Below are 24,169 nucleotides of genomic sequence, written 5' to 3' on the forward strand. Positions count from 1 at the left end.
GGCAGGAGAAATTCAAAGCAGGAAAGGAACCCAATCCATTGTTGCTGGCTTTGAAGATGGAGGAAGGAGGCCATAACCCAAGGAATGCAGTTGGCTTTTAGAAGCTGAGAACGGCCCTCAGATGACAACCATCAAGGAAACATATCTGTCCTACAACTGCAAGGAACTGAGTTCTGTCAAGATCCAAATGAGCAAGAAAATAAATCCTCCCCTAGAGAATCCAGAAAGGAACAAATACCCCTGGCAACACAGTGATTTTAGCCCAGTGGGACCCGTGTCAGACTTCAGCCTACAGAAATGTAAGGTAAGTCAGTGGTGTTGAAGCCTCTAAATTTGTGGCAGTTTGTTATAATGGAGGTGAAAAGGAGTGGGAAGGTTAAGGAGAGAGAGAAATTTATGAAAGATCAAATTTAGAAAATCTTGTGCTTTGTGCATGCTTTAGGAATATGAGAATAGGAAAAAACTATGCCTGGAAAAGAGAAATTGGTTGAACACCAATGGCAGCAGCAGAAAGGAGGAGGGTGACTAATGAGTGAGAAGTTTGCTCTCGCAAGGCTGTTGCTCTTTCTGCTCACTCTCAACACATCCTACCTCCTCCTCTTCCTGAAGCCAAAAACCGAGATAGAGGAAGAGGACTGGAAAGGAAAATCCCTACTCTTACAGCTCATTAAATTCATTATAGAAAGATTGTTCTTGTTACGGCCTCCATGGTCAATCCCTGGAATTATCTTTTATGTCACCCAGCTAACAAAACCTTGTGTTAAAAAACAACAACAAAAAAAAAAAAACAACAACTATTCAGTGAAACACTGAACAACTATGCCTTGTTCAACTTTCAGCCTCAAGAAATTCTCTATGGCAACTCAGGGTCGCCTTTGCTAGGTTACAGATCACACTGAGAAGAAGTTTAAGTGTTTGAGCCTGAGTGCTTATTTCCTTCTATATCCTAACGTCAATACAAATTTCACTTTCTAGAAAAGTTTCTTAGAAATGAGCCCCTATTTTTGAGGACACTTGGCTGTCCAATGTAAAGGTTCTATTTCTTACCTTCATTTGCAGTTAGGTGTAACTATGTGACCAGGTCGTAGCTGGAGCGAGGCATGAAAGTTGAAATAATGTGTGCAGCGTTCTTAGAAAGGCCCTGTGCCTCTGCTTGGCTGGAATTGAGACATATTGGCGTGAGCACTGATGGCTGTGTTGGACCATGTCATGATTTTGAATGGAACCCAAACAAGATAGAAGAAACTTGAATTTTTAGCATGGAATATCTATCTCCCTACCAGCCCTACACTAAGTAGCTGCATGAAGCATCCACTAGCCCTATACTGAGTACCTCTGGACTTCTTGAATATGAGGGAGAAATATATTTCTATTTGTTTACCTGTCTTATTTGAATTTCTGTGTTTCCTGCAGTTGAACCTGATCCTGTGTTATGTAGGATCTTACCTTACCTCATTCAGGTTACTAGCACATATAAATGGGAATGACTTAGGAATTAGCTAGTAACTTAATTTTTTTCCTATTCTCTACATAAAACACCTAATGCTTCTTTTGATGAAAGTATCAAAAACAATGTTTAAAATCACATTTGTTTGGGGGATTAAATAGTGATGATGGTGGTACATATACTAAAAATGTACTAAGTACCACTGAATTATATCCTTTAAAATGGTGAATTTTATGGTTTATGAATTACATCTCCAAACTTACTTAAAAAGATCTTAAAATGAATCATTCAATGAAAGAGCATTACAATGTTTAAATATTTTTTAATTAAATAAGTTTTGAATTTAATTAAAACTACCCATTTCTGTGGGAGATGAGATTTATTAAAGAAATATCTGAAATATAAAACTTTAACAGAAATCCAGATCTTTAACTTGTGACTATTCTAATATCCCCCTTTAAGTTTCCTTCTATTTTATTATTATTCATTTCCAGATTCAGATTTTGCATTATTTTGGAGGGCGTATTTTCCTCTTTTTTATCTCCTGAAGCAGCTCCTTTGTCGAGGGCTTCTTCTGCTACAATACAGAACTGTTCCGTTGGTTGAAGAATGCTCACTCCGTAGCCGTTATTGTTGTAAATATGATTATTCGTCATCTTCAATTTGGGTGCAGGAAGAACCTGTTGAAGCATTCGAGGAAATTAGTTTTCAATAATGTCTACAAAAATAAAATATGAAATAATGAACGTGTCATAAGCTCTAGAACTTAACATATTCTTAGGTTTTACACATTTCTTTAAAACAACTGAATTTCTCAGTTTTGAACAAGTGTTAACTTTCCTCACAGTGGATTAATGTAGTATTAACTACAAAAATGTTTAGTGAGGAAACATTAAAGTTTTCCATTTATTTTTATCAGTTATTAATAAAGATTCTAGATGCGTTTACAGCAATATCTTTTAATGTAATATAAATATGAAAATAATTTCAGATAATGAAATTTATCTGATAAACATGAAAATAATTTCAAATAATGATACATAAACTAGATTTCTAGGGGAAAACCTCATTAACTACACAAGTCTAAAGAGGGACCTAAAAAGGTAGAATTTATAGAAGTAGAAAGGAATGAGGATCATTTCACTTATAAATTATGGCTATTAATGTTTTAATTGGTTAGTTCAAGTTATTTTACAAAGTTTGAAAGTAAGACAGATATTTCTTAATATGGTTATTATTCTCAATTTGGTTTACTTTCCAAAATGTATTACACATCTGCTCAATGAAAAACCTAAAACATTTTTACAGGAGCAAACATACCTACTTTCTCATATTCAAAGTTATTTTCTAAGAATTCAAGTTGAAATCATTAAATTATAAGACTAAACTTGTTTCCTATTAGCCATCATTTAAAACATTTTAATTATTTGTACTATTCTTTTCCAAATCAATGATACATTTAGGCTAAATTTTAAGACTAAAAACTAATATTTTAGTGTTTTTCTAATTATTTATAATTCTTATAACAAGTCTATATTAAGAAACATGAGAATACCTTCATATTAACTCCACCTAAGGTGCTTTTTGAACTGTCACCAGTTCTGAGGTTATTACAGTGATGAATTTCATTCCTTTCCAGAATGGCTGTGCTCCCAGGATACAGTTCAACACCAGCACCCTGTAAATTAAAAGCAAATAAAACAGTCTACAAAATACAAACATACCTCTCCAGAATTGTCTTTAGATTTGAAAATTGTAATTCTGTATTAGCAGTCTAAACATACTAAGTTACATGAAAATACATGATAGTGCAAGGAACAATTTATTGTAGATGTTTTAAAAATGTGGAAAAAGAAGGGAGTCAAAAATTTCTTTAAGCAATTCTTTTCAGTTATAAAAATTTATGTATGTATACTCTAAATCTCTCATAATGCTGCTAAAATCTGTTTACTCATTTTAGTGAAAAAGGAAGAAAAAAGTCATTCCATAACAGGTCCTAATTTTTCCACTTCCTTTAGTCTTTTTTCTCATTCAATTTTCCAGTCCTTTAATCATCTTTGTAATTGTCATCTCAAGCTGTTAGAATTAATCACACTGTACCTTACAGCAATATCTGATAGCTTGTAAGTACTATTTCTTCTTAAATAAACCATCAAGTGACTGGCTCATGATCTATTTTATAGCCACTGATTCTTAGGTTTATTTTTTAAAAATCACACTTAAAACAAAGCTAATAATTCTTTACTTTGGAGTGAAGCAGTTCACTTTTCCTAAGTGTACTGTGACACTCTTGTATGGGTTCTCATTTCGTTTATGTTTATTAGTTTCTAAACTCACAATTCAACTCAAAGATGTAATTGTTACACCCTTTGTTTGCATACTAAGATCACTCAAAGTTATCTTTAGTCATGTAAAGCCATAGTTTTTAAAATGAAGTACCTGGGCACCAGTTATTTCACTGTCTGTAATTGTCAAAGCAGCCCCTGTAAGAACACACACTCCTGTTCCTTCACATTTTAATACACAGTTTTCTAGAATCATGTGACCAGACTCCACCACCACAATACCATCAACTGTCCCTTGTTGTATCAAGGATAGATTCATTAGTTTCACATTATCAGCTTTGGACACCACAAAACTGTCATGACAAGGTTCGGAAGTAATCATAATTTCCTCTCTGTTTCCAACTCCTAAGTCATAGGGACAAAGATACATAATTAAATCAGTAATCCCAAAGGTTAGAGCCCTTTAGTCATTCAATAATACTTGCTGTCACTAAGTTTTTCTGTTCACATATTTTAAATAATATATATGAATATTTAGTTAACTAATCAGATACTTTATAATGTAATCTTTTGTCCTTATTTGATGCCATGATGGAAGATTCTGGGTTTATAATCAGTCTAAGTGTACCTATGGCATTCAACATACTCATTCCACTACATATTTCTCTAAACTATATAATCAGCAATCATCTACAAAATACCAAAAAAAAAAAGTATCTTACCATAATCTAGTTTCAAAACCATAATAAATTACCAGACTAAAAAAGACTGGCAGAGACTCTTGAATTAGGTTACAAGATTAATGTAGTCATCCATAATTTTGCTCTACAGTAGTCAAAGCAATCTTCTAAATTTAACATCAATCCAAAAATAAGGGGTTGTATTTTCAAGAAAGCTACAAATTTTTAAAATTACAAATATGATCCTTCTTATCCATATAGCTCAGCAAAATACTACTGATTACAGTGATCAAAATCTAGTGAAAATTTTGCTTAGTTTTTGCATTGATAGGCAACGTTTAAGTCACCTGTTCTTTGCTTTCGTCCAGACCGAGGGAATACCCATACTTCAATGTAAAAGGGCAGAATTAAAGATACTAAATATATTCAGAACCTAAACCTAGAAAAAAGTAAACTCTGCTTTTTTACTTCTATTTTAGTAGATTTGCATGTGCATTAACCTTTTGAGAAAATGCTGGATATATTTTAATACAGCCTTATATTTGGGGTTTCCCATTACAGTGATATGAAGTGCAGTGGAGATAGATGAAAACAAAGTTGTTTGGGTAAAAATATAGATGGGGCTCATAGAAAATATTTTGAATACGTTTTTTTTTGTTTTGTTTTGATCATTTAGAATCTGCTACATTATCATGGAGAAGAAGTAGTCTCATTGATTGATTTACTCTGGTACAGTATGTCCAAATGAAATCACCTGTACAGATAATGTACTCATGAACAAAATATTTTTTTCCTTTTTTTAAGCTGAGAAAAATCTTAATTGTAAAAAAGGCACATATTTTCTAATTTCTAATAATTTGATTAACCATGTTTATAATATACATTTGTCCAGTACACATTGCTATAAAAATATTGCAAGGATGCCCTGCTTACCCTTTATAACGATGTCTTCAGTCAATAAAGCAAGATTTACAGCTTGATATTCTCCTGGAAAAATAACTACCGTATCTCCACTATAACAACTATCCAAAGCCAAGTCCAAATCATCATGCTGTTGGAGAAGTGTGTCTGAAGGTAAGTCCTTTACCTGAAAAGAGGAAATAAGACAGCACACCTTCAACAATAGGTTAAACTGAAAGGTCATTTTAATCAGTTAACTTATTGGTAACATGTGCTTTTCCCAAGACTTACCTTGTCTAGGTAATACACTGTAATTACTGGCTGTATTTATATGTGTTTTAATGCTCACATTATCAGTCCATCATGTAAGGGAATGATGTAATGAGATTTTCTTTATGATCACTAATAATTTTACAGCTATTAAATACTGTCTGCCAGAAGTCATATTTTGAACCTTAACATTTTTACCTCCTAAGCTTCACAACAGTTCTTTGAAGTAAAATATTATTGTCCCCTTAAAAGGTTAAGGAAATTGAAACTCAGTGACATGAAGTGATTTGCCCAAGGACACAGAGCAGTGAGTGGTGAAGCTCAGCTTTAGATCCAGCTCTTTGTGACAACAGATCACTTTCCAATATAATACAATTTTGTTTTCTTTAACTCAAATTGACCCTACAATTTTGGTAAATCAACAAAAATTTATATATTAAAGATTGTAGAACTAAAAACAAAATGTACCAGGAATTTGCACTGGGGGTAGAAAGGGGTAGAGAAGAGCTTCATTATTAGTGCCGTGAAGAGTGAGGCTCTTTAAAAATAAAATGAGGAAACTAAAAATATATTCTGAAAAATACCATTTCATCAATAGAAATGACAATATAGTTCATATATCTTTTTCTTATAAAAGTGGTTTAGGACCCACCGTAATGGCCTCATTTTAAATTATTTGCTTCTTTAAATACCTTATCTCCAAATACATATGGTTATATTCTGAGGTACTGGGGTTAAGACTTCAACATAGGAATTTTGGGGAGATAGCATTCAGTCCATAACATCCCCTAAGATCAGGAACAAGACAAAGACTCCCACTTTTACCACTGCTATTCAGCATCATATTAGTCAGAAGAATTTCTAGCCAATGCAACTAGATAAAAAGAAATAAAAGGCATCTAGAATGGAAAGGAAGAAGTAAAACTATATTTACAGACAACATGATCCTATATAGCCTATACATAGAAAATCCCAAAGAATTCACCAAAAAAAGTATAATAGCTAATAAAGTCAACGAAGTACAAGGTATAAGATCAACACAAAAAAGTCAGTCTTGCTTCTACTCGTATATACCAGCAATGGACATTCTGTAAAGGAAATTAAGAAAACAATTCCATTTACAATAGCATCCAATATAATAAAATGTGTAGGAATAATTTTAACCTGCATAAAAGATGAAAGCTTCCTATGTCCAAAACTATAAAACCTTGCTGAAAGAAATTAAAGAATACCTAAATAAGTGAAAAAATCCCATGTTCATGGACTGGAAGATTTTAATAGTACTAAGATGACAAGACTACCCAAATTGATCTACGGATTCAATGTAATCCCTATCAAAATTCCAACAGCTTTTTTTTCTTTGCAGAAATGGAAGAGCTCATTCTCTCATTCATATGGAATGGCAAGAGACCCTGAATAGCCAAAAGATTATTGGGGGAAAAAAGATGGAGGACTCAATTTCTGATTTCAAAACTTTCTACAAAGCAACAGTAATAAAACTGTGTGATATTGTCATAAGGATAAACATTCTGACCAATGGAATAGAATTAAAATCCCAGAAGTAAATCCATACCACCATGACCAACTGATTTTTAACAAGAGTGCCAAGACCATTCAATCTCTCTCAACAGTGGTGTTGGGACAATTGGATAACTATATGCAGAAGAATGAAATTGAACTCCTACCTCACACCATATAAAAAAATTAACTCAAAATGGATCAATGACCTAAATATAAGAGATAAAACCATAAAACTCTTAGAAGAAAACATAAGAGTACATTTTTATGACCTTGGATTTGAAAATGACTTCTTAGGTATGACACCAAAAGCATCAAACTTTGCAACTTTTGTACATCAAAGGACATAAGAAAGTGAAAAGACAACTATGGAATGGGAGAAAATACTTGCAAAGCATACATTTAATACTAGGTCTAGTATCCAGAATATATAAAGAATTCATAATCATCAACAACAAAAAGACAACCCAATTGAAATATGGGCAGAGGACCTGAATAGACGTTTCTCCAAAGAAGACATACAGATGGCCAATAAGCACGTGGAAAGATGCTCAACCTCATCAGTCATTAAGGAAATGGAAATCAAAACCACAATGAGATACCACTTCATACCCACTACGATGTCTATAACAAGAAAGATAACAAGTGTTGCTAAGGATGCGGAGAAATCAGGACCCTCATACATTCCTGGTGGGGATTAAAATGGTTCCGCTGCGGTGGCAAACAGTTTCGTATCTCAAAAAGTTAAACAGAATTACCATATTAACCAATAATTCTACTAAGTAAATACCCCAAATAATTGAAAACAGGTAGTCAAATATTTGTATATGAATGTTCATAGCAATACTATTTACACTAGCCAAAAGGTAGAAACAACTCAAATATCTATCAGCTGATGAATGGATAAGCAAATTGTGGTATATACATACAGTGGAACATTATTCAGCTATAAAAAGAAATGACATCCTGATACATGTTCCAATGTGGATAAACTTCAAAAATGTTATGCTAAGTGGAAGAAGCCAAACATAAGTGATCACATATTATATGATTTCATTGATATGAAATACACAGAATAGGAAAATTTACAGAGACAGAAAGGAAACTGATCATTGTCAAGGGCTGGAGGGAAGGGGGAATGGGGTTTTATTTTGAAGTGATGCAAATGTTGAGTACTCGAGAGGGGTGGTAGTTGCACAACAGTCTGAATGTCACTGAACTGTTCACTTTAAAATGGTTAATTTTGTGATGTGAATTTCACCTCAAAAAAAAAAAAAAAAAGATACAAGAAAGAGAATGATTAACCAAGAGCACTTTTTTTTTTTTCAGGAGTCAGGTAGCAACAGAATCGGTAGTACAGATGGAAAGGAATGAAGTAAATTCATCTTTGTATCTGGTATATTTTCAGATACAGTTATCACCTTTTATAGCATTACAGTTAAAATCTAAGCAATGATGATACATTATTGGGATATGAATGGCAAAATAATAATAGCAGTTGACGTTTTGGTGGTAGGCACTTTGCTAAAAGATTTATGTAAATTAAATCTCTTAAGCTTAATGACTCTATAGAATTCATTACTCCCTTTTACAAATGAGGAAATAAGAGAAACTATGTATTAAGTATTAAGAGTCAAATGCAGGTTTTTATAATTTCAAAGCCTATGTTCTTTACCCCACACTATCTTGTCTTCAGACGGAGAAGGAACAGCATAGAGTCCGTGATGAACAGTGGGGATTCTGCTATTTCTTCGAGATCTGAGAGAATGACTCAGAATGTTTAACTTTAGGCCCTGAAGCAAGTTCTTCTTATCTTTACCAGCAATAATTCAGAAGCCAGAGTGGGTCTAAACCTAAAGATAGTCGTCAGAATTTGAGAACTTGGGGAATATGAGGATGTAAGGACTGATACTTGATTTGGTTGACTGGAAGAACATTTATGACATTGACTGAATAGGGAACCTAGGAAGACTAGGGAAGGGCTGTGTACAAAAAGATAAGTTCCAATTTAGAACTGTTGTGTTAGTAGTGAGACATCCAGGTAAAGATGCTTGGAAGGACAGGAAGTAACACTGGCCAGCAAAGAATAAAAGCAAGAAGGGAAAAATAAAGGGGAATAAATTTACTGAAAAATCACTGTGTGCCAGGCACCGCTAGGTATTTTATAGATAACATCCCATTTCACCCTCAAAAAACCCTATATGATGGTGGTGGTGCTGGTGGTGCTGGTGGTGGTGGTGGTGGTAGTGGTGGTAAACATTTATTAAGCACATACTATGTCCTGGGCATTACTTTAAGCATATTACAAATATGAACTCATTTAATATTCACAACTCTATAAATAAAGAACATAGCATTATCCCCATTTTACAAGTGAGGGACTAAAGCACCAATGGGTAAATAATTTGTTGAAAATCACCTAACTGGTAAGTGGCAAAGCCAGAATCTGAATCCAGGCAGTTTGGCTCCAGAGCCTGTGCTCTGGATACAGTTTTTTTCTGGCTTTTTAAAGCACTCTGCCGATAAGGAAATTGAGGTTCAGAGGTTAGGTAACTTGCCTAAGATTACATCGTTATTAAGCGGTCTCAGAAAGGCCAGATGAACCCTGGGCTATCTGACTGCGAAGACCCTGTCTTGTCACTACCCTACTCGTGAAGATCACCAACATAAAGATGGGCAGATAGAACTGCCTAAAGAGAGAGTACAGAACAAGAAGAACACCGAGTAAGGAATGTTCAAAGTTGAGAAAACTGTTAAAGGCTGTGTACAGAGCGATGACTACTATCAAAATGTTTTGTCAACCGTAAAGGTATATCTAAAATCAAAGGCCTCAGCAACATGGAAGCCAGCGATGCTGCCTTCAGTCTTCCTCTCACTATCTTGGCCTCCCAAGTTCATGGATATTTACTTACACAAATGAAGACAGGGTTGCAAAGCACTGGATAAAAATCAAAGACGTTTCTCCTTATCGCATAGGAAAATAAAGCCAGACATTTAAAAACTAAAAATTAAAACTAAAAATGATAAAATGAGGCTGGAACCTATACCTTACTTTTTATAAAGATGTTTTAAAAGTTGTTTACATAGATAATTGGTAGAATCATTAATGTTATTGAATAATCTGATCCAATAAGCAATTAAAAGGAAAATTAAATTTTGTTGAAAATAATAAAAATGGATAGGAGAGCAGACAAGACCAGTCTAATAAGCCAGCTTTGTCTCTCACCATTCTCCTTGCTGGACTTCTTTCAGGACCATACTCTCTTGTCAAACATATACTCATTTACTGATTCAACCCAAACTGGTGGGTACCTACCATGTGCCAAGCATCATGCTAAGTGACTGATGTATGGTAAACATATACGCTTTGCTCTCAACAAGCTCATGTTCTAGTAAGAGCCACAAAAAGTCTTAAATACAGTCATGACAAGGGTTGCAGGGTGCTGAGGTCGTGTGTAGCAGTCTAATGTATTCTGGAAGGTGGAGAGAGGTTGGAAATGACACCAAAATTGAGGCCTGAAGGAGGTGTGGTGGCTCTGAGACATACCCCAGGATGCCTGTTGGTGAGGGAGAGAGTGGGCACATGAAAGATGATGAGGGAGATGGTTAGGATAACTCTCAGAAAATTGTAATTAGCAATTGGGTAGATGGTGGTACCCCTTACTGGAACAGAGAACTCTAGAATATAAACAGGTCAATGAATATGAGCATGAATTTAACTGTGGACATTTGAGTTGAAGTACTTGTGAGATAATCAGGTGGTAAGCAGCAGGCAGTTGGACATACAGGTTTGGGGCACAGAACAAAAATCTGGCTTGTGGATGCACATTTTAGATTATCAGTATAGATAATCAAGGTCATGGGTAGACATGAGATAAATCATTTATGGATAACATGGTGCAGAAAAAAAGATAAGTACCAAGCGTTTAGAGGACAGAAGGAGACAGAGAGAGAGAAGGAAAAAAAAACAACTTCAAAGAATGAAAACCAGGAAAGTATAGTAACAAGACAACGAGAAATAATATTTCAGGGAGGGAGCTGTTAAATGCTACTAAGAGGTCAAGTGAGGTGGGAATATTTACTTTGACTTAGATCATTTTTTCCTCTCGGGCTGGTTACATTTATCGTCTTCCTTCAGGTTTCATCTGAGTTATTTCTTCCATCCAGCAGTGTACCCATCCTGTGTGTATCCTGTACACACTCCTCACATAGCATCTGTCATTCTTTGTTATATCGTAATTGCCTATTTACTTGTCCATATCTCCACCATAATTTAAACTTGTTGAATGTAAGACTGTTGGTCTGGTTCTACACTATCTCCCTCAGATGCGGTCTTTCTCATATTTGTCTTCCATCCTTTCCATAGATACGAGCTAGCATACATAGTGCCTGACAACAAAGGTTCGTACTCAGCAAATAATTGTTGACATTTACTCATTATGATATGCCCTCACTAAGCTGGAGGTAATGGGGAAATAAGGCCTTCAGGAGTCAGACAAGAACCCCACCTTCAAAGAGCTTCTTTTCTGATTAGATGCAGCTAAACTTAAATGAACAAGTCAGAATAAAGTGTATTTCTTATTCTTACCATGTCAGTAGTCATTACTTTTGTTACAATATGTGTTATGGTCTTTCCAAAGTCTCTTTTTCCTTTCCTACGCCTCAGAATTCTTGGAAAGAAAGGTCCATGAACTCTAGAGTAGAAAACATTCATGATTAAATTAACATGAAAAAGATTCAACCTATACTTACTTAGAAAATAAGCATTTTTGAGAAATAGGTGTCACTAACTTTAAGCTCCTTAAGAGCAATAAGCAACTTGAGAACAATGAATAAAGTGTTTTAGATAACTGGGTGTTTAAAACCTTGATCTTTTTATTTTAATGGTTTGTACCTGAAATCTGCATGCAACCCACTACACTGAATACCTCAATCACCTCAACTTTTCAGTACAGTGGAAAATTTTCCTGATTGTATTTTCATAATCCACTAAATTGTAGACCCCACAAAGCAGAAGTGGGTTATGTTTGTGATACTGAGGCATAAGAATGTTTTGGGACATGCCTAATTTTAGATACTATGTTCAATCAACAGATTGTTTCAAAAGATAAGGTCTCCATAGAGCTAGTTGGCAGTTGGCCTCCCAGAGGTACAATTCCAGCTTCTCTTTTAGTAGTTGTTTTTACATTGTTTGCTACTCAGCACTTCTAATTAATTCCATTTTTTCTCTCTGCTTTTCTTTACAATGCCTATTTCCTATCGTTTAATCATTTAAGTGTCATCAAATGAAAGAAAAAAATTTGAGTCTACCCTATCATTACTGTCAGCCGAAGGGACACCCCTTCTCCAATAGATACAGATGCACCACTAACCTCCTTAGGTGTAAATCTTTTGAGTTCTCTGTAGCATTTTGATTATTGTTTGATGCTAAGGGGAGGCAGCTTTAGTACCAATATATTTCAGCTTATTTTAATTATCAAATATTTTTGTGAAGCTTAAAATTTTCAGGAAACTGGTTCTAAGAATTTACCATGTAAGTTATTAAAATTTGAATTCCAACATACTAGCAATGTCCTCCAAAGCAAAAGTTTCCTTTAACATTTCAAAATCAAACCCACTCAGCATTTTTATACCAATTTCAGCAAATGGCTTTGATATTGAGAACTACTTATACATTTTTTTTTTACCATATACCTGATTAGTAGCTACTCAAAGAGTAAAGCATCCTACATTCAGGAAGTGACAGTAGTTTATCATGCAACCCTAGTTTTAAAATCAAAGGTATGTATCAGTGTTGTTTTTTTAATCAACTTTATTAAGGTATAATTTACATAACATTCATTTTAAGTGAACCATTTCATGATGTTTCACAAATGTAAACACCAATTTAACGCAATCACAATAAGCAAGATATAGGACATTCCTATCACACTCGGTTGTATCTATAAACTCATTGCCAAACCCAAGGTCTCCCTATGTTTTATTCTAGAAGTCTTATAGTTTTGCTTTACATTAAGAGCTATGGATCACTTAGAGTTAATTTGTGTGAAAGCTTTTTTCTTGTAAAGATGGTAATGATAACTCAAAAGCTCTTACATGTCATAGCTGGATCTGGAAATCCTTTTCTATAGTTTCCATATCCCTGTTGAGATTTCCCAAATATTAACACCATATTTTCCTTTAATTCTTTAGACATATTTATTTTAATAGCTGATTTGAAGTCTTTGTCTGGTAAAGCCAACATCTGGACCCACTGAAAATCAGTCTATACTGTCTTTTTTCCTGAGTATGGATCTAATATTCTGCTTTCTTTGCATGTCTATTAATTTTTTGGTTGAACACGAGGTTTTGTGTGATATATTTTAGTAATTCTGGATTGTGTTATGTTCTTCTGAGGACTGTTAGTCTTATATTCTAACAGGCAGTAGGAGGTATGCAGCAGCTGACATCTCCGCTCATTTTTCTAGACTGCCAGGTACCATTTTTTGCACGGTTCCCAGATTTATCTGCCCCACCAATGCTAGCTAGCATAGTTTAGTGGTCAACCAAGGATTTGGGCAGAGTTTATGCTCAATTTTTGGATACCCCCCTTTTACAGCTCTTCTACTTTCAGGATATCCCACCTCAATTTCCAGCTGCTCTGTCAGCCCTGAACTCTATCCTTTGTGACCTTGAAACATACTGCATTTTTTTGCTGCCAGTGCTATGAGAATTGGTGATCACCCTCGGACCAAAAAGCCAAAAATTCCCATTTCTTACCCGTTCCAAGGATAAATCTATTTCAAGGATAAACTTTTCTGGTTGTCACCTGCTTTAGATCATTTCATAGTGTCTTCAAATAGTTGAATCCTTTTAATATATTTTGTCCAGATTTTGTAATTGTTATCTATGGGAGGGTTTGACCAATTTACTCCACCACTCCCAGACCTAGATTCTCTGATTATAACTTTTAAGATGAGAGAACTTTGTGTTGCCCTAAGTCATTAGAATCTCAAGTCTAGTGATAATTTGTATTCAAATTCAACTTTCGTTGAATCTGCATTTCTAATAAGTGAATTTCAAAAATCTTATCTGTATTAATTTTCAAAGTAACTCCAACGTTTTGTTACACAGGGATCCCAATAATAAGGAAATATCAAAAATAGGCACTAGAAGGGGATTCTTAGTGATGAAAAAAAATAGGTCAAATTTGAAAGAAAGTACACAAAGAAAAGATTTAGGCTAAGTGAAATGTGGGTCAGGGTTCCTAAGGCAAAGAATGAGTTAAGGTAGAACACAGAGAGGGGGTTTAACAATTTAGTATGAAATAGAAGGCCTTTGGCTCCCTTCAAGATTTTCCACTAATTTGAGGGACATGAGCAAGAATTCCTGTTTCCTCTCTATTTAAAACAAAGGCAGAAATATGTATATTTTACTGTACAGTAATATAAAAATATTTTAATACATTTTGAAGTATTCTGGAGGATGATGCTGGTTAAATCTACATTGTTTTATTTATCATCAAAAACAATATCAACTTATGTTGGTTAGAAAAGCGGAAATTAAGAGACAACCAAATTAGTCAACTCTATCTTTACATATTATATGTGGAGGAGATCCACCTCCATGCTTATGCTTTGGCCAAAATAAAAAAGGTAAAGATAAAAGATAAGGAAAGGACTAGATTTATGAAATTTTTTTCATCAATTCATCTAATATAAAAATAATTTTCCAATATTGGCAGTTGTACCTTATGCTTATCTCATAAATTGGACATCTAATTTTATAATCATTTCAATCGGTGTAACATACCTAAGTTAAGTGACATGATAAAAGAATGACCATGTAATCTTTTTGTTTCCATTTAAAATAGAGCAAATTATTACCGGAGGCGTAAATCTTCCCACATTTTCAATAATCCACAGAGCATTACTATCTCATAGTATTTTTTCCAGCATTCAACAGCCTCTGCTGCAGAGGGATCTTCTTTAATGTTGCTCTGATACTCAATGAGCTCCACACGCTTGTTTTTATATTTCTCCAAAGTTTTTTTGAAACGCTGTGCAATAGGACCAGGTATTGTTCCATCCTGTATATCACACCACCTGAAAAGCATCAATATGGTTACAATGTTTATGTTAGATAATGTACTGAGTAAGTTTTTAACTATACTTACAAATTAATTCTTTCTTCAATCAAAGCGGTATAATTCTCACAGCTTTCTTCATCATCCCAGTCTCTCCAAAGAAAGTCATAAAAAAACCTATGATAAATTAAGATGAAAGTGATCAAAAACAGCAAGTACCACGTTTAGAATTAAAAAGACATTCTGATGTCAGAATTCTTTACATGAATCTTAATTCTTAAGAAAAATATTTTTAAGTGACCTTTCAATGAACTAACATTAAAGGTTAACTTTAAAAATTAGATTATCTGGATTCTATTTTAGATTACTACAGATAAGATAATGTTTCTTGAAGTGGAACTATAAATTTCAGATTTCATAGATTTTGGTTATTTTGTTCACCAAAAAAATAATACTTAAGATATAATCAAATTTGTACATTGAGGGGAGGAAAGCATTAGAAAAACATAAACATGCCCCAGAATATCCTATATTAAGTTTATGGATAGCTTCTCTCAAATTGTATCAGCTTGTTAAGAAATAATCATAATGTAAATGATGACATCCAGTATTTGTAATGCCCTTAAATGTGAAAAATGAAATCTGATATATTTAAGATCCTTAAATATGAACAGAATTTAATATTGTCTCTAGAAATTTTTTAATTCAATTTTTATAAAATGCAAGATTGAAAAAAGGGCAAATTTTTCATTGCCAATATATACTTCACAAGAGACTGTTTTCACTAAAAGAGTTAATATGTTCATTAAAAATGAACAAATTGAATTCAGCAGTGAGTAAAAATTACATCAGTAAATATTCATAAAGTGTTTATATGAACAAAACTTACGTATTAAATTTTTTAATGATAATTGTAACTTTCAGAAGTAAAAGTTCTAATACCTTACAACTTCCAAGGCCAAAGCAATATCATGTAAATCAGAATCTTGTCGTTCAACAGGGTACACTTCCAAGAGAGGCACACTATGCTCTAGTTCTTCTAAAATCTCATCAACCAAATCCCTTGGAATATTTGAAATGTTAGAAGAAAAAGGCTCAGCAACAGAAACAGTAACTTTGAAACAAGATGATGAGCTTTGGTGTGGTTTACAAGTTACCTAAAATAGATATTATAAAATGTATAATTACAAATGCAAGTAAACCATAAGGAATTTCTTCTCCTATATGAGCTACTTATAAAATTTCTTTTAAATATTTTATGATTTCTCTAACAATCAATATATAGAATAATTACAGATCAATATTAAATAAAATATCAACATAATTTTTCAAACTCTATTTCTTAAACATTCGTTTTTAAGGTTCATGAGAGGAAGTGCATTTATCTCCTACATTATTTCTAAGTGTGAGTTGCCAGACTTTTGGATTTTATAGAACAGTAGTATTTAAAGGTTTTTTTGGACCAATTTTGCCATGAAAGGACACAAACAGTAAATGCTTAATTTGAAAAAATTTTGCTTTATAAACAACACCCTGTTGTGTTTACTTGGCTCATTTCACCACAATATATTGAGAATATCCAGCACCTGCCTGATAATCAATGCTTGAGAATCACTGAGTCAACAGTACTGTTTTAAAAATAAATATTAACACAAAATTAAAAATTAACAGAAGTTGGTATACTTTACACATCATACAAGTTTGTCAATTATACCTCAATAAAACTGAAAAACATTAACACTTCCAATAATCAACTTTGAAAAATTTCAAGTTCATGTCCAATAAAATTATTTTTAGGTAGAGCTTATTTACCTAAAGCTGCTCATGGCAGCTTTATTCATAACTACCCAAACATGCAAGCAACAAAGATGTCCTTTGTAAGTAAATGGCTAAATAAACGGTGGTACATCCAGACAATGGAATGTTACACAGTGTAAAAAGAAATGAGCCATCAAGCCATGAAAAGACACGGAGGAACCTTAAATGCATATTTCTAAATGAAAGAAGCCAATCTGAAAAGGCTGCATGGTATATAATTCCAACTATGTGACATTCTGGAAAAGGTAAAACTATGGAAACTGAAAAAATCAGTGTTTGCCAGGGGTTGGGTGGGGGTGGAGGGGATGAATAGGCAGAGAACAGAGGATTTTTAGGGCAGTGAAAATACTTTATATGATAGTCTAATGGTGCGTACAGGTCATTACACATTTGTCCAAACCCATAGAATATACAGCACCAAGAATGAACCCTAACGTACACTATAGACCTTGGGTAATTATGATGTGTCAGTGTGTAAGGTTCATCAACTATAACATGTGCCAGTCTGGTGGGGGGGCTGATAATAGGGGAGGCTGTGCATTTGTGGGGGCAGGGGATCTGTGGGAAATCTCCGTACCTTCCTCTTGGTTATGCTTTGCACCTGAAACTGCTCTAAAAATGTTTAATGTTATATTAAATATTAACACAAACCGTAACATTAACACAAACACTTCCAGTCATCAATTTTGAAAAAGTTCAAATACATGTCTCAATGACAGTCTTTATATTTAGGTAGAATTAAGAAACATTTTAAATATTAGCAAGTGTTATAGCATCAATACATATGATATGTACATCAATAAATATAGGAAAGGTCTTCAATTCACTAACCAAACTTTGAAGTACAAATTTTATAATCAATTTAATATAAATTCTATTTTTCAAAAAGCTATGGGACAGAAAAAAGGAGGAAAAATAGAGTAACAATTTAAAACTGGGTGTTTGAATATAAGTATCTGCAGCCCATATTTGTGACAGATCAAAAATATATTTCCAAAAAGTAGGTATAACATTTGATAGAGCCTTGTATCTTAAAATTTTAGACTTGGTTTTTTAAATCAGTATTCTACATGCATATAGTTTAGAATCAAATGGCTACACTAGGTTTGTTTTGAGAAATAGAATTCCTTGACGATCTCCCACCACCCTCTAATTCTTGTTCCTCGGCGGCAAGCACTTTTAATTCTTTTAGCTGATTATTTTGAAATTTACCTCTTTATTTTTAAATAATGTTCTTATATTGCCATTTACAGTTTTGTTTCAGTGTTTGGCATTATTTATTGACTTTTTATATAAGAATTTACTTGACTCATTTACCCCCACCCCCATCACATACACCCACACTCTCCTGGTCCTTCACTCACCAGTATAGTTGTATCTTAGTATTCAGCATTTACCTTAAGGTTTGAAAATGCCATTTACTGTTTGAAAATGCCTTAAGGTTCGAAAAAGCCATATCATGTAAGCTGGTTAATTTTTGTTTCCTGACCAAACTTTTGTTTCTCACGAGTCAATAATTGTATTGCTTTTCATTTGCTCCATTTTCTATGTATGTGCCTTTCATTAACTTAACCTCCAATTTCCTAAGTTGTGTAAATCTTTCAAGATGTTCAAAATACAATAGGTCGTGTTTGAAATGAAATACCAGTTTCATTTTCTTGAAGCACTCTTTTCCAGAGTTCTTTGACTAGTTCCAACCTGAGCTGGCTCTCCAGGCCTGCTACAGACATAGCTGGCATCGCTTCGTTCTGGGAATTCCCTTTACTTTCTCTTATGTTGGCCTCTCTACATTTTGGATCTGATATCTTATTTCTTGATTTACGTCTGTGACTGAAGACGACATCCATTAACTTCCCGAGAGGGGAACACTGGACACAACTTTTGAGATCACACATAACTGAAAATATCTTTTTTTTCTACTCATATGTTCTGCCGTGGTTCTTTCCATGGGTACTCCATGTATCAGTATCTTTAGGTCTTTTCTTTTGAGCTGATCATAGAAAAACCTGTCAATTCCCGCGCCTGGAGGGATATGCCTTAGCTGCTTGTGGTTTAGAAGCAGCAGAGTCGGGGTAGAAGGCAGAGGATTCCCACATTCAGTATCAGTCAACTTTCTTACTCCCGTCTTCTCAATGGGATACTCCCATTCTAAGTCATGCTTCTCAAGCCAGCTTCTTAAATCTGTAGGTTTATGCCTTTTGCCAAATTTGGGGAATAGCCATTATTTCTTTGAATATTTTTTCAGCCCCACCTTTTCTTCTCTCCCTCTGGGACTCTGAAGACATGAATATTTGGTTTTTGTTATAGTTCAATACATCCCTGAGGCTCTGAGTATTTTTGTTTTGTTTTGTTTTCCAGTCTATTTTCTCTCTGGGGTTCAAGTAATTTCTGTTTCTATCTTCAATTCATTGATTGCTTCCTCCAACTTCATTCTGCTCTTGTGTGCATCCATTGAGTTTATTTCGGTTATTGTACTTTTTCAGTTCCAAGACTGTTGTTTTTCTTTATATGTTTCTTTCCTTTATTTGCAAAGACTTTCTATTCCTTTGCTGAGATTGTTATTTCATGTGTTTCACATCCGTTCATAATTAAATGCACATTTTTTGATGACTGCTTTAAAATCCTAGTCAGATCATTCTAACATCTGTGTCATCTCGGTGTTGATGTCTATTGTTTTATCCCATTCAAGTTAAGATTTTCCTCATTCTTAGAAATGATTGAGAAGTGATAAAAAGTGATTTTCTATTGAAACTTGGACATATTTTGGTATGAGATTCTCAATCTTATTTAAGTCAGTCAGAGGACCGACATGGAAAGGGGGCTGCTACCATGGTACTGCCAGATGAGGATGGAAGTCCAGGTCCTCCACTCAGCCTCTATCAACACCGGGGCGGGGGTTGGGGGGTCTTTGTTACTGCTATTCAGAGGTGGGAGTTCAGGTTCCCCATTAGGCCTGACTGGGAGAGAGAGGAACACCTCATTACTGCTCCCCCGTTGTCTTCACGGACGTCATTGTTGGGGGGGGTAGGGGTGAAAGTCCTGCTTCTCCAGTAGACCCTTTCTGACACCACCCTTGCTGGAGGGTCCAGGCTTTCCACACAGTCTACATTGACACCAAGGGGTGGGTAGGGAAAATTCCTTACCACCCAGCTCCCCGTTTTCTTCCCACTAGGTCTTCTCTACTACCATTGTGACAGTGGGGTTCCTGTGTCTTGATACAACTTGGCAAAGGTAGTCTCTATGATTGAAAATAGGCCATCATTTACCTGTAAAATGCCACTACTCCACAGGACACAGAACTGAATTGCTTTCAGGTAGTGTGCATTGTAATGAGTTTAAAATGCAAGTTTTTTCTGTGACCAAAACTACAGATTTGAAATATCTATCTGAGACAGGGGTACCATTGGTGATTGTAAATATTAATTTCTGTACAAGTATAATTGACCTTTTAGGGAATCAAATTTAGAATATCAAATATGCCACAATATTCAACTTCCAGACAGGGAAAAGCAAAATCTTATCAGATGAAGGCTTGAAAGTTGATGTATTAAAAGGCTACTTTCCATGGGAAAAAAATTTCAAATTTTATTGATAGTTTTCTGATCCATTTTTTCTTTCCTAATCTAACTAAATCTCATAATTCAGATAAATTAAGATTAAAGGGAAATGATGGAAAAAGAAGATCCAAATTTGTTAAAGCTTAAATTACTATTTTTTAAGAAACATGTTTTTATTATTTTTGTTATTTTAACAATTGAAACTAGGCTAATAAATACTGTCTGAGACTACTACATTCCATTGATAGCTATTTGGTATATATAATATAATGATATAATGATAACTATAATGATAACTATTTCCCGGTAAATGACTGCGATATCCCCCCTTACGTTCTTTTTATACTAATTTGCTTAGAAACTTAAAATACAAGTACACTTTTGTCAACCTCCGTTTAAGTATCAAAACCCAAAATTAATAAGGTAATAATTTGGTCTTAAAAAGAACTGATAACTTCATGTAAAAGATCAGGTAAAAAATTTTCACCTCAACCAGTATACCAACAAAAGGGATAGAAGCTTCTTTGTATTTGACAAAGAATAATTCAGGATTAGTCTTCCAGACTCCAAGCCATTTATCTTTCAACTTTAATTTTTCTGATAGATATTTACTCATAGCCTCATCAGCATCTTCTGCCTAGCAAAAGAAAAAAATATATATATATGAAATTCTAGATTTATATATATTTTTACAGATTTCTATTTAAATATGGAACAATACATCCTTAACAATGAAAAACCTGGAAAATAATAGATTTTAACTGAATATATAAGGGAACATATCATAAACATTAAAAAATTAAAATGAAAGATCTAGTCACTCAATAACTCATAATTCTGAGATGAGACATCTACTTATTATATAACAATTGTTGATATTTTGGTGTATTTCCTTCCAGTGTTTTTTCTATGCATATATTCATCATACATATAAATCATATGTTTTATCTCCTGATTTTTTTTACTTAATTTCGTAATGGTAGCGTGAGCAAATCTATTAGTTCTTGAAAACATAATTTTTACAGCTGCATGTATTGTTTTTCCATGATATGAAGCCGCCACAACTTCTTTACTGCCGCCGTGGTTGGAAATTTAGTTTCTAATTTTTGACTTTTATAAATATCACTGCGCTGAATATCCTGTTACATAAATTATTCTGCTATAACTTAAAAAAAAAAAAGGTTAGAAACAGAATATTTGCTCTATTCAGTGTTACCAGGTACAGTATGTATCTTCTATACAAAACATCATTCCACATCGTCGACTGGTGTCTGGGAACCATTCTTAGGGTATAAACATTTTTAGCATTGCAGTGTAAAAGTCAAGGCTAAGAAATCCGATCCTCACCTTTGGGCATAGATTATTAAGTGAAGAAACTAAGATGTATACCTGGGCGTTGATAAGGCCTATCTAGCTTCATCTTTTAGGAGCTCTTGGAAAACCAGAAAAAACACTAGTATCAGAGCTGTCCCCTTAACTGACAAATTTTCTGTTTGACGGAAATTGAATTGTAACTCTTTTGGGGCAGGGCCTGAGTACATCTCAGGTGGAAGCCCTGTAAAGGTTAAGTAAGTTTGATTTTCTGAAAAGCAGGTTTTCTGTGTGCCTTCTGTACCCCCGTCACCTTGAGAGCTAGTCCCGAATGCTCCGCTGGTCCCCCTACGAGGGTCCTACGCTGGGTTCCGGCCCGTTTCCCATTCTCACCTTACAGCCCTCCAGCACCGTGTCGCAGTACAGCGCCACCTTCTCGTCCCGCCACATGCCCCGCATGGGGGCCGTGCATACTGGGGGCAGCGGCTGCGCCTCCTCTTCCTCCTTGGGCACCAAGAGAACGGGCTCTTCCTCCTCCTCCGCGACCCCTTCTCGGGAGTCCTCGGCCTGAGCGCTGGGCAGGAGCTGGAGCCGCCGCCGGGCCGCGGCCCGGCCCACTCTGCCCATCACGGGTCGAGGGGACGCCACCACCGATCGCACTGGGGACGTGCTGCCCTTTCGGGTCCTCGCCGCCGCCAACTCCCCGGGTGGGGCAGAGACAACCTTGTCGCCCGGCTTGCCCGGGCTAATGGTTAGGACTGAGTCCTCGGGCACGGCAGCCCTGGGCCCCGACGCCATCGCCTTCGCACCCCGAGGGCCAGCAGCAGCCGTTAGCCACCCTTCCCGCCCTGCGGCGCCCTGGCCAATGGGCGAGCTGCGCCCTCCCATGGGCAACGAGCGCCGCGGCTCGAGGGCGTCCCTCCCCCGCTGAGTGGGAGACGGAGGTGGGTCGGGGTATTGGGGGTGGATCGGCATGTTGTGGGCCGCGGTTTAGGGCGGGGTGGGGTGAAAGGTTCCGAGCGAGGTGTCGGGGGACGGCGTCTGGGCGGGGCGTGATGGCGGGGGCGGGGCGTGATGGCGGGGGCGGGGCTTGGACACTGGGGGCGGGGCGGGATGGCGGGGGCGGGGAGGGGGCGGGGCTTGCCACTGGGGGCGGGGCGGGATGGAGAGTGCTGAGCTCTCACGGCCGTTATCCCACTAGGTGGTGCCCACTCAGGCGCTCGCTGCGACCCCCCGCCCCCCCGCCCAAGAATCGCCTCGTGACAGAATTCTCAGCCCAAGGCAGGATTTCTTAGGATCCTCATCTATGTTCTAAGTCATTGTGAGCCACCCTCCTGGTCATTATGACCTAACAAATTCGCTACCCACCACTCCACACACGCCTATCTGCACAAACAGCCTTAAAGAAGGTTTATGTTTTATACTGGGAGGCGATAGTAACTGGAACCCTCTGGTTAATACTAGAGGAAACTTCAGTGACAAATCCAGCCACCTAGCTTTCCCCCAACCTATTAACACAGTTCCCAGAATAAACTTAGCTTTACATTTTAAACAAGACAGGCACTTTCTGCCAAGGATAGGTTCGTCTCTCTTCGTGTCTCCGTTGTTCCCCTCAAAATTCTCACATAAAAGATTGTATTATGTAACCGTTAAACTGGATTCCAATTTCCAGCTGAGGAGTAAGCATGCAAACTATGAACACTTTCACAATAAAAGTCTGCTCAAGAGAATACATTTTGGAGAAGAACAGAGACCACTCATTTCTGTTATTTTTCTCTTAAACGCACACTTTGCCAATTGGAATAAGTTTTGTTTACAGTCTAGCTGGGAAGCATTACACAGGGGCTGACAGCTCCCACGGAGAAGAACAGCACTGGGAAAACACCTGCCTTCCTTCACACTCATCTGGAAGGACACTGTGTTTATTCTGAGGAAAAGATCAGTATTAATATTGTGTTACTATAGTTCAGGGAATAATTACAACATTCATCATGTTTTGACTCTGAAGTGTTTTTTTTTTTCCTTTTGTCAGGAGTCCTGGATTTTGTTTAAAAGGGTACCTACCTGTATATTTCACTTACCGAAGGGAAAAATTAGTTACTCTAGTATTTCTTCAGTTTGTTTTTAAATAAATTGTGGAGTTTTTCTTCTTAGGTTCAGAATAATGGAGACCTCTTGTCCTCATCCAAAATTCAAAAGCAACAACTCCCTCTCCAAAAAAATAAAAGCAAACAATTATTTGTCAGGGACCTGCTATGCGCCGGGCAATCCATAGAGGCCAAAGTTACAGATATAAAAGACAAAATCCCTATACTCAT

General features: G+C 35.8%; 1 protein-coding gene across 2 annotated transcripts; it reads right to left on the minus strand.

Moving 5' to 3' along the window:
• Positions 1 to 1,749: 1,749 nt before the first annotated feature.
• On the minus strand, positions 1,750 to 22,837 carry SHCBP1L (SHC binding and spindle associated 1 like). 2 transcript variants are annotated; one of them, XM_088801626.1, is made up of 10 exons: positions 22,245 to 22,837; positions 21,028 to 21,177; positions 16,108 to 16,322; positions 15,256 to 15,342; positions 14,966 to 15,184; positions 11,689 to 11,794; positions 5,346 to 5,499; positions 3,887 to 4,137; positions 3,003 to 3,125; positions 1,750 to 2,127 (listed from the first exon to the last, which is right to left on the minus strand). In XM_088801626.1, exons 1-10 carry the CDS (start codon positions 22,824 to 22,826, stop codon positions 1,876 to 1,878), a joined length of 2,139 nt encoding a protein of 712 aa, XP_088657752.1. In that variant the 5' UTR covers positions 22,827 to 22,837; the 3' UTR covers positions 1,750 to 1,875. The 2 variants fall into 2 exon arrangements, with proteins under 2 accessions (XP_088657752.1, XP_088657753.1); XM_088801627.1 differs by lacking the exon at positions 21,028 to 21,177.
• Between the last annotated feature and the right edge of the window lie 1,332 nt (positions 22,838 to 24,169).

The sequence above is a fragment of the Rhinolophus sinicus genome, chromosome 11, assembly GCF_057876585.1.
Source record: "Rhinolophus sinicus isolate RSI-liver-muscle chromosome 11, RSI-T2T, whole genome shotgun sequence".
NCBI classification, from domain to species: Eukaryota; Metazoa; Chordata; class Mammalia; order Chiroptera; family Rhinolophidae; genus Rhinolophus; species Rhinolophus sinicus.